Here is a 12,318-nt window from a genome sequence, read left to right on the forward strand (position 1 = left end):
AAATTATCACGCCCACACAACAGTTAGTTATCAATGTACAGATACAGTTAAAGATTTGTTTAGTAACTTTTGTAAGTATAGAAGTATAATAACATGTCTATATTTTAAAGTTTGATGAAATGAGGAACACAGATGTTTTGTCTTATGTTATGTTTTGTCCGTAAGTCAAACTACCTTGTCTGTGTAAATATAATTTTAATTTGTCAAAGACATCTCTGATTGGGTCTTTAATGCTTTCATGTACACATCAGGAAAAAGTGCATAATACAGTAAGAGCTACAACTGGGACTTGACAACTACCAGACAGGTAATCGCCTAAATCGCTCTTTCCTTTCCCTGCCTCCCTGCTGATATGCCATAAAAGGCCTGCCCATGCACTACGACAACGACAAGGCAAATTCCTAGGATCAAATGAAAAGGCCTCAGCATTACAAGGGGAGGATAAAGCTGCACTGTTCTCTACCTGGTATCACATCCAGTCCCAGTCAGGTGGTGCTTCAGAGAGGGGAATCTGAGGCTAATCCTACCATTGATGAAAAAGCTGTATTGTTTGTTGTGCTCTACCAATAATACAATTTGAATCCTGGAAAGTCTCCATGTTTGAGTGAAATCTGTGATGGCGAGGGTGTGTCTGCGTGTTTGAGGGGCATGAAATAATAGAGCGCCACGAGGCATGCCATTTGCAAAGAGGCCCGTTCACAGCACCAGATGTTGGAAGCAGCAGTGGTTATGTGTGTGTGTGTGTCTTTGTGTTGGTGGTCACGACGGGGCACTCAGGTTGCTAGGAGAACTGTATTTCAGAGTGCTGGATAATTCTGCAGGTAAATGGAGCTTTGCATTTGCCTGATGGGGCTAGACAACACAAATAAAGCTATCATTTAGGATTGTGATGCTTTTGAGCACAAATTCAGTACACTGAGAATATTTTGTATTGTTCATTTTGATGAGGGGGAATAATGGAATTGTTCATTATGTCTGGATTTGTCCAGGAGAGATTCAACATTCAGTAAACTGTCAAATTCACAGATTAATCAGTGAGCTTTTGCAGCAATCATACTGTATCTGTGTGTGTGTAATTGCAATTGATTGAACTGTTATTGTCAAAATGAGCTCTCGGCCATGAGGTCAAGCCAAAAATGTCAAAAGTGTATGATGTACTCCACTTTCAAAGCTGTGTATAATTTTCTAACATATCCCAAGCCTCACTTTGTCCTCCAAGTGTTTGCGTGTAAGTAGACAGAATAAGTTGCTGAAGTGGAAAGCTTTTGCAATCAAGGTTATTTGACTAAAAGTGGGAGGACAGAGGACGATGCACCGGTGACAGTCAGTATTTATCTAGGTGTCAAGGGGCTGCCATAAATTAGTGACGAAATGATGCCGCAATATCTTACTCAGCCAGATGCTCTCCATTTGGCTTCCACTGATGTATCCACAAAACTTTCCATTCCTCTAATCAAAAGGGCCGTGTGGCCACCAAGGTACTGTGGTCTGAGCTAAAATTACAGTATGGCTAGCTCCCAATGTCTGTGCTGTGTCCAGGGATAAAATAATGAATCTTAAAACTCTGGGATCCATGTCTCAGTCATGTATCACAAAATTAATTTAGCTATTTTCACTATTTAAAAAAAATCCACAGTAAAATGTGATGGCATTAAAGCAGTTCAGTGTGTTATATTCATGTTTTTTTTGTTTGAGTTTTATTTTTAACAAAAAGCAACACTTTTTCACATTTACGACACAATGGCAGCAATATTTAGTCATTTCTTTGGCTCAGAAATTCTCCCTACAAGACTTTTTAAAATACATTTTTCACCAGCAGCCACTAAGGCTCTGGTTGATTCTAGCCAGAGGCAGCTCATTAATGCTAGATCTTCAAATAATTGCTCAAAAGCCAAATGGCCCTTCAGACCCTATGCTAAGATTTTTGAAAAAGCTGCTTCAGAAATCTGCCTGCCTCACAGAAATGGTAATCATGTTGTACTTCCAACATTTACTGTACATAGTGTTACAAAGAGGTTCACAAATAGTTCTCAAGAGTTTGATGGAAAATACTGTTGTTTTTTAATAAGGCATCACAAAACCAGTTTTTCCCCTATCATGTAATGTACGAACAGAGAATAAAAAAATATATAAACCTCACATGGCCTCAAATGATGTCTTTCTCTCTGATGTACAAAAGAAAAATAAAATAATTAAGTCCATCACACAATTTACGTCAAGCCTTTTAATGGGGAGAAAATCTACAGGACACAATGTACCACTATAAAGGATGAAGACTAAAAAGGTTTCAAACTATGCAGAGATATTTTGTCCTAAGACTCAACACAGCAGCAACTGAGTAACAAGGTGCAATCAGAGTTAACAGGAAGACTCCATGCCGTGACTTATACTTTTGATGTGCATACTGTATACACATTCTGAAAACCATTTATTCACTCTATTTATTTTGGAGAACTAGGAAAAACAAATGATTCAATAAAACTTGAAAAATAAACTATTTCTAGTCCTAGAAGTGTGGGTGGAAAACTTTATTTCTTATTAGCACATATGTATATTTTTCACTTAGGCGTTCTTGCAAGATGACAGCAAAAGTCAATTGTTACAAGTCAGTAACAAGTTGTTTTCTGTCAGGTTTCATCACACTTCAGCAGTGATCCTGCAGGTTCTCAAAATAGTTTCAGTGCTAAAGTTATGTTTGTGTTAAAAAAAAGCGATTTCACTAAATTTTCCTCATTAGGATGATCAGCATATTTAGCCAAATTTCAAAAATGTACAAACACATAACACTGTTGCCAAACAGTATAAAAATATATATTTAATCCATATTACAGGCAGACAGTATTTTCCATTCTTTTACACATATGAAAATCAACTTGCAGTTTATCATAATCACAGCTGCAATGATTAGTCATTCGACAGAACATTAATCATCAAACACTGTGATAATCCATTAATAATTTTAGTATTTTTTTTAAACAAAGTGCTTAAAAAAGTATATAGTCAAAGCTTCTCAAATTTGTAGATTTGTTTATTTTATGTGACAGTGAACCAAATATCTTTGGGTTTTGGATGCTGGACTGTTCACACAGAGCAGGACATTTTAATACATTTCTTTGAGCTGTGGGAAATGATAAAGCACATTTATTACCATTTTCTGACAACTCATAGACTTAATTAATAATGAAAATAATCATTAGTTATTACAGTGAAGGGCAGACTTTTCAACAGTCAAATTTATTTTCAAACTGACGGCCCTTTACAGTATCAGGCTAATTTGAATGAACATAACATTAAGTCATTGTGATCATTATAGTGGAGTTTTAAGTTTCTCATATTTTATAAAATCAATAGAAATGAATGGTTTCCTGGAAAGTACAAAAAAATACACTCTGAAATGTTAACATATTATTGGACAGTTTCATCCGTAAAATATGTTATTATCAGAAAATGAAAAAAAAAATGAAAAAAAGTAAGGTCCTTTGAGCAGGAGCCCCGATTATGCCAGTCAGTGCTATCTTTAAGACTGAAACACAATGCAGACTTGCATCAGTCTCTATGTTTACTAAAATATTTTCTGTCATAGCATGTCTGATGGATTGACACGGTTCAATTCATATCCTTAGGATTTGAGCAGAGGCCAAGCAGTCATATGGATGACTGGTAAAATAAGAATCAAGTATTTCACAGTTTCAGGTTTAGCTATGCAATACACACTGCTGTTCAAGGACTTTGTCTAAATCTGGTTAAAACACTTAACAGTTAATTTAGAGTCATTTTCACAGAATAGATTGCATATTGTGTAAAAAGCAGGGGTCATGTGTTAATGCTTTTTCGAGCATAAAGAGGAGGCAGTAGCAATGAGATTGGACGACTACCATTAAGCCAAATTGGAATAAGTATAAAATAGGAGAAGGGCAGATAAATAATCTCACATCTGTGAAAGAAGTCATTAATGCTTGGCATTATGAAAGCATCCAAGCTTTATTTCCAAGTGTCCATTACTTAATTTGCCCCTGACGGTTTTTCATAATGGCATTTTGATGGGTGCATTCATCGTGCCATGTTTGGTATGCTTTCCTTGTGGGTTTCCTATTCATTATTATGGAAATCATATACCATAAAGAGTCACTGAGTGAGAGTATTTGCTATAAGTGGGTCAAATGTTAGCTATTGTAAGGAATACAAGTGACAGGGTCAGAGACCTCAGATTGTCCAAGAAGCTGCGTGACAGAAGCTAAAAGAACCCACGAGAACATTAGGGAAGACAAATGTTGCTCAAAGACTCATATTCAGACACTTTTTCAGAGAAGAGGAGTTATAATGTAGACCAAAAATGTTTATAAGCTCATTACAGCAGCAAAGAATAACTTTCACTTCCAATTTTATAGTCTTTTATCAGACACTGCCTCAATATTTTTCTAACACTGCTAATCTCACAAGGAACTGACAATCTGTTATTATGCTGCTGCACTTCTGCACAACATGCTTCAGGGTATGCTCTGATAATCAAGTCTCCCTCAAAGGACTGCAGTATAGTGCTACATGATACAGAATTACATCACCTTCAAATATACAACAAATATATTGATATGACTTTTTGGTCAACCTTTGAAATTATGGATGGACGGAAATAACTATAATGAATTAAATATATGGTGGAAAGCAATCTTCTGCACTTGTTATTTTAATAGCAAAAACTTATCTGTGATTTTTATTTAGTTTGTATAACTTCAAACCTAAATCCAAAATATCAGTTGGGTATAAAAAGTTTTAGGAGTAATGTGTGTATTTTTTCTTTATGGCTCTAGTTAAAAAAAAAGCTCTACTCTTGTTGGGGGTTCACACGATAAACTCTCCAGATATTGGATTGGGTGTTAAGTGTTTTCATTGGAATTTAGCACATTAAGACCACAAGCTCTGTTTTAATTTACATTATTGATTAGCAGTAATTTTACTCGCCCACTCTTACCACGCGCCATTTATCCTAAATTAATGATGGTGGGGAAATTGACACAAGGAGTCAGCATAGAACAGGGATTATGTGTCCATGTCAAGCAGAAATAAATGGTAAAACAAGCTCAGCAGCAGTGGGATGACTCTTACCCAAGTTCCCAGTCATCAAATAGGCATTGTGGAAATCTTTCATGCCCAATCCAACAATGTGGATGAATTCCTCAATGACCTGCATGAGCTCCACTGCTCCAGGATAGATCTGGACAATATAAAAAAAGAGAAGACACTTTCAGTTAGATGAAGTGTAATGAAATGTCAGAGTAATGAACATGGGGAGTATACAGTAGGAACAGGGAAAGATAGGGTATCACTTCAAATGTAGATAATGTAAAATTAAGCTTTACCATAATATACATATTAAACTGTATATATGTTTTAATGGTGTAAATAAATTGTAAGAAAGTACATAAAAACACAAAATAATATATAAACAAGACCACTACCACTAGGATAGACCCTCTGTGAAGGCGTACTTAGGCACAGTAATGCTTGAAGCTACATTTTAACATCAACATGCTAACATGTTCACACTGAAATGCCACTTATGTTAAGCAGGTATAATGTTCCCCATTTCAAGAGGACAGACAGACCAACATTGCCATGAGCCTACAGCCAAAAACTGTAATAGACATTTTAAAAATGAAGCAATAATAAAGCAGAATTTAAAAAAGGTAGTTTAAAATGTATTGTTTTAAAACAGTGAAATTATGTTACATAATTCCTATATATTTGCAACACACCCATCCATATCTGAAACAATTCATCAATTAATTGATCAACAGAAAACTGGGAACTATTCTGATAATAATTTTTAAGAACAAAATGACAAAAGTTGTGTAAAACAGAAGGGAAAAAAAGTGTTGGAGACAATATGACAACTTGCTTTTCGTGAAATTTCCCACTTCCCAGCTTCTGAGAAGCTCTGCCAAGTCAAGGGTGATTGCTTTGGTTCATGTGCTGCTTCATGGTCATCAGCCCTCAGTGAGAGAATGCAAAGGCAGGAATTCAGCACCATGGATAGCTCCGTGGCTCCACCAGTAACACTGTTGGTCCAGTCAGCTTTTCCCACCAAGTCGATAAATCAAAGACACACTAATCCAATAATTGACCTTCAAAAGATGGACCACTATCCTGGCTGCCAATCTAGTAGTGATGGGTCAGATCTAATAAGAGGCTTTGATTTGTAGACCACCACTTTTGGCCTTTGACTTTGACTGGGCCAATGTGCAAGCTGATTGTGGGACTGTGTAGCTGGGCCATGTATGACAACATTTATGCCATACTCTTTCACAGCAGTATCAGCTACACAGAACAAGTCTGTACTCACATTTCAAAATGTCTGATAGAGAAATGTGTCATGTTATACAAATATTATTCCAGGACTTAAACAAATGCAAGAGCACACAATGATGATACTGGGCAATTAGGAAGGCTTTTGAGTGTCATTTAGCAATTAACACCTAACTCTGGGTTGATATTCAACAAATACCTGAGGCAGGTATTTCCCTCCTCTGTAACACCCTGTGTTCTGTGTGTTTGCACATGCCTCTACATGTGCAACTGCTAAGCCAGGCAAGCGGATCAGTGATGCTGAAGTTGAGAGCCTCTGACACAGCAGAGTGAAAGCCATAGTGGGGAAAAAAAGCACATCACGTCGCCCCTTCCGGCATGTCTGACGCACAGTGCAGTCATGCTCATTCTGCTGGTCTCCATGGCAACCATGGAATGTGAAGGCGGCACAGGGAAATGGCTGCAGTGGAGGTTCTGTAGACAGAGCTCTTCCTTTCCTTGCCATGGTAACAGTGACAGGAGGTGAATATATAGTGATCTCTACACAGAGTCAATTCCACAGCCAGTAAATCCTCATAGTGAGGTGTTTCATGTGAGTGTTTTGAATGTCCACAGCACGCAGTGTGTGGGTGCTGTGGAAGCTGAGTTCTGAACACTCATTAATGCAAGAAAAGCCAAAAGTGAGAAAAATTGATAACTGTGAAGTCCAGGCATCGCCTTTTGAAATCAAATGACAGAGCTTAGCCAAAGGCCACTTGGTGGAGAGTTGAAACTGAAGCAGCACTCCTTAGACCGGCACAGTAATAACTAGAAATAATTAACCTTGTCAGATATCTCTTCTGGATGTTCAATCACAGAGACAACTCTTCCTGTTCCTATATTTTCTCTGATCTGTCTGTCTCCATCTCTGACGTATTCTTACTGGTGATACTGCTCATTTGTGGGCCTTTCTCACCGACAACCTACCTTTGGGGTCTGCCAAAATAAAGCTGCAGTGACTAAACACCTAATTACTGCCTGCAGAGACAGCCAGGACTGGCACTCCTGGCAGAGTTTGAAATGCTTGTGTTCCCCTACCATCTTAGTGTTATATAGGCATGAAGAAACTGTGACAAAAAAAATAAAGATCAGACTGATTTTAAGACACCTTTTCAGTCATGCGTCAGTGCAGGTGATACCTAATTTAAGCCAATTTAGCAGTGAAGGTGACAACAGAGCAGATGCCCTCTGCAGACTCGCTGTCATTACAGATGGTATCTCTGTCAGAGTCTGGATGTGTGTGATTTCAGGGTTCAGGTTGTCTAAGACGCCAGTCGCAGTTTTGAAAACGAGAGCTGCCACCTCTGATGCTGAGAGATGTGTCTAACAGAGGACGTAGCCAGAAGCCAATCTTCACTGATGAGCACAAAAGAGTTCTGTACCACAAGTTTTGATCTACAGCATATCACTGCAGTCTGTTACCCCTAAAGTTGATATTAAGACAATGTTTTCTTCATCATACAGATAGATCTGCCTTACCAGAAAAAGACACATGAACACATAGAGATCTTTAACTGCTACACAACAAGCAATACACCATCTAAACATAAAATATAACAGTGTGTTATAAAATTCAACTTAAATAATGATCTAATCACACTGGTTGCCATGATCTGTATCAACTAGGTGAAACAATGTGTGTGCAGCAAGAAAGAGTCCTGCAGTGCCAATGGTTGGACAGTGTCAGTGGCAGTGCTGCTGCCATCAAGTGGAACTCTGAGGAATTAACTCTCTAAATGAGGCCAGATGTCACCCCTGATAAATGACCTCTCACCATGATATGTGTAAATATAACATTATCTCAATGTTATGCTGACTTTTCCTTATCTCCGCTGTTATTATTTAGCCTGTGTAAACATGTCTTGAATCAATTTCTGAAGCACACAACATTGATGCAGATACCTGAATTATTTACTAAGTGCACTGCATCATGCTTACCTTTTGTGCATCTTCCCATTTCTCCTTATTTTCCTCCTCCAAGAGGTTGCTGATGATTTGAAAGAAGTTCTGTGGAAATGGATGAAAGGGAGAATACGTAACACACCCACACGCAAGTGTTGCACTGCAGCAGGAGGCTTTTTAAAATCATGATACATAAACACTAAGCAGTCAGAAATTACTGTTATGGATAAAATACTGTACTGGCATTCCTGCAGGAAATCAGGGATTTTTACAGGGAAATAAAACAGTCCCTACGGGGCTCAATAGCACCAAGAAATTTCCCACTGAAACCACCAGAGAAAAGATGGAATTTGTGGATCAGCTCTTACAAAAATACACCTTGAACCACTGCAGCTTGCAGCAAAGACTTAACGCCAGAGGAGAGAAGCACAAGCTGCAATCAGAAAAAAAAAAGATGAAAGGGAATGTTTGAGCAGCTGTGTGGATTGTCTTCTTCAGCAGTGGAGAGTAGGGGCTGCTTGGGGTGCATGCCTGCAGTAGTAATAGGACCCCTGTCTGATCTTTAGCCTTGTTATTTCGTCTGGTCTACAATGTGCCTGAGGGAGTGGCTCTCTCTTGACACAGGCTATCTTGTTTTCTACTTGAATGCTTATGCTCCCTCTGGTGGTAATGTGCCCACTTTAACACTGCATTAGCGCAGAGACACACGGAGGGGGTGGGCTGGCTGACTGCTCTCCTGTCTGCCCACACACACTATAGAGCTCTCACAATAACCAGAGACAGGATGCTTTCCTCATCTCATACATCTTCTGTGGTGGGAAAATGGCTGAATGGGCCCTAGATTTCTCATCCATGGCAAGCACATTTGGGTTTTATTCCTGCAGAATATTAGCAACAGACCATACACTTTACATCCAATTCAGATTGTGCATTATATATGCATATTACCAGCAGCAAACTAAGTAAAAGAGCATCTCTTTTACAAATTATGTAGTCTTAATACCACCAAGCCTTAGAAATGCATAATAAAGTAAGGTGACCATTTTGGCAATTGCAAACTGTCTGCCAATGAAATCTTATCTCATGTACTGGTGGCATGTATATTATCACTGATCTTAATACAATGTATGAATGTACGTATTTCCTCTTTCTTTCTTTCTTTCTTTCTTTCTTTCTTTCTTTCTTTCTTTCTTTCTTTCTTTCTTTCTTTCTTTCTTTCTTTCTTTCTTTCTTTCTTTCTTTCTTTCTGTACTTTAATGTTTTTTTGTTTTGTTTTGGGTTTTCTTTTTTGTTTTTGCTTAAAATCTGAAAAACAGAACAACAACCATTAATACAGATACGGATACTACGCAGTGTTATGGTGCTTTAAGAATCACTAAACGTTCACATTATTACAGCTGAAAATTATTTTTTGCTTCCACATAGGAACCAGCTGATGGGCCAGACTCACACATTTCTAATTTTCCTGCACTATTACTCTGTGTGCAGAAGAACAGCAGCAAAACAAGCTTAGTTCATTCTAAATGGGTAAGTGGGAAGCCAAACACACACACACACACACACACACACACACACACACACACACACGCACGCACGCACACACACTCAAAACAAAACAAAACAAAACAAAAAAACAACAACAAAAAAACCCCGCGAAGGGTGTATTTGAAAATGACTCGGCTCTGAGGACATAAATTATCTTATTGGGGATGGAGGTGGAGCTTTCGCTATAATCTCCATCATCCTATTGACATAAAGAGGATCAAGACTGCAGTCAACCCAAACATGATGAGATGAAACAGCTTAGGATGTGGAGGAGATCTCTTGATACAATAGAGCCACAGGGTGTGTTGTCAGCCTTTGTGCTATTTCCAACATATTAGAAGATGGCTTCTCTTACATGTTACAGCGTTGGTAGTAAGCTATGTTATTATCTAATTTTTTTTCAAAATAGATCAATTTGTAAGCTTCATTCAGTAGAGTGTGAATTTATTTAAAAAAAAGACCCACATCCATGAACATGTAAAAATAAACACACTGTCTGCCCACTCACTTGCACATCATCTGAAGATGGCTCATAGCTAGCCCTCTTGAAGGTCTCTGTCACATTACGAAGGATCTCCACAGAGGATAGCAGGTCACCAGCGTAGAAGTTCATCCTCTGGGTGAGGTCCAGCAGGTTTTTTGTGACCTGGGACATCCCATCCCCCGCCAGCATCCTCTGGCCCTTTGCAAGGTGCCCCTGAACCTCCAAAAACAGGAGAAGAAAGAACGTGGGGCATCGGTGTCCTCTGCATGTTTGTGAGATACACGCTAAGCTCCACATTGGAGTAAATGGAGTGCATAAAATCAGGAAGAAAGACTCCTCTCTCTAAGGCCCTTTATGTGACACTTATATCTAAGCCAGGCCGCGATGTATTCTGCCTGGCGGATATTTTGAAATGAGCCAAAATGAATGAAAGAGTTAACTGGAGCAGAAGACACACATTTAGGCAGAAATTGCACAGCGAAATGATATTTCACATCATTACACAGGGTTTATATTCATAAATACACATTCACAAGTGCAGCACTATATGTGGTATCTCAGCTCTCAATTAATTTATTTTTAATGGTGATGGAGAGTTCCCAAAATTACCTGTTCCATGACTGTGCTCCCAGTTTATAGGCAAACACACTAAAGCTAACACCATTTAAAACTGATATTTAAAATTAACTCACACTTTAATATAAAGTTGTTTTGTTCTGTGATTGAGATGTACCATCATGCATGCATTGAAACAAAGGTTGAGATGGACTTCTTTTGGCTAAAAACTAATTCAATTAGTTTCTCTTACTTATTTAATTACATTAAATTAAATTAAATTAAATTATAATGTACTTTAACAGATTTAAAAGGTAATAAAGTGCAGGTGAAGAATAACACTTATTTGCTCATAAAAATGTTAAAGTAAAACATGCAAATTACAATACAAATGATAATTATGAGTTGTTTTTCTACCCATGCTGTTGTTGTTGTTGTTGTTGTTATTGTTGTTGTTATTTTGGAATTGTAATATATCTAATGTAATGGCAAGCAGATGGGAATTGCCAGAAACTCAAAATCAAAAAGATGAAGGGCTTGGAGATGACCATTCATTATATAAAGAAAAATGTTGTAATTAGTGTTTCAATTTGCTCCTCTATTGAAAGTGCTTAATCTTTGGCTACAGTGTGATGAGGATGGGGAAAACACTGGGGAGGCAAATTATGCATTGGAAACAGAGGCTGTGAGAGGGAGCTGACTTTGCACCTACTGATTGCTGCAAGTATCTGAATTCATTTGTTATGCATCGAGCATAGCTTGGCTGCTCCCAGAAGGCCATACCACGGTGATCCAAAGAGCAGCGTCGACTAGTGGTGCCTGTAGAAGGGAAAGAGACAGCGACAGATTTGGAGAGGAGAGGGAGCGAGTGAGGGATAAGAAGGGAGATGAGGATGCAGGCATAGAGAGTTTAAGATGGAGGGGGTGGGATTAAGACCAAAGGGGAGGCAAAAGAAAGGCAGATGGAAGTCGTGCGGAGGGGGATGGATACAGGAAAAAGATAAGGACAGAAAAAGGGTAGGGAGACACAAGTATTAATTCTATTTCTGACTCATTATACCCATATCTGTTGCCCATCACTCACAATCAAAATTAGTTGTTACCCATTCAGTTTTGCAGTGGAGTTGAAGCACATTGTAGAAAGAGGGAGAGAGAAGTTTCTGGAAGGAAAGTGCTGCAGTATTTGAACAGAATTGTTTTTTATACTAGCGGCACAGTCCCGTGCCTTTTAATATATGCACTGTGTGCTTTGTTAATACAACTTACAGTGGCTTATCCAAGCATGCAGCAGCTCAGCTGTGATAGCTGTCAGGCATTTAAACAGTGATCCCGAAATAGAAGAACCACCCAATATCCACCCACGTTGCCACACACATCCTACATAGGGGTCCAACATCACACCTTCCCAGCTGTCAACCTGGTGGAGTGCACTTCACACATCACCCCACTGTTCCAACACAGGTGCTTGACATCCTGAGGAAAACCCCCAC

General features: G+C 38.6%; 1 protein-coding gene across 1 annotated transcript in view; it reads right to left on the reverse strand.

The window, feature by feature from the left end:
- The window catches only part of adgrb3 (adhesion G protein-coupled receptor B3), a 113,311-nt gene that overhangs the window by 37,555 nt on the left and 63,438 nt on the right, over nucleotides 1-12,318 (reverse strand). The window contains exons 8-11 of the mRNA XM_062430109.1: nucleotides 11,541-11,647; nucleotides 10,298-10,492; nucleotides 8,281-8,349; nucleotides 5,104-5,212 (exon numbers count right to left, since the gene is read on the reverse strand). Of these exons, the coding sequence (XP_062286093.1) occupies nucleotides 5,104-5,212; nucleotides 8,281-8,349; nucleotides 10,298-10,492; nucleotides 11,541-11,647 (480 nt within the window). The remainder of the gene's footprint in view (nucleotides 1-5,103; nucleotides 5,213-8,280; nucleotides 8,350-10,297; nucleotides 10,493-11,540; nucleotides 11,648-12,318) is intronic.

Source organism: Scomber scombrus, chromosome 12 (genome assembly GCF_963691925.1).
Source record: "Scomber scombrus chromosome 12, fScoSco1.1, whole genome shotgun sequence".
In the NCBI taxonomy this organism is placed as follows: domain Eukaryota; kingdom Metazoa; phylum Chordata; class Actinopteri; order Scombriformes; family Scombridae; genus Scomber; species Scomber scombrus.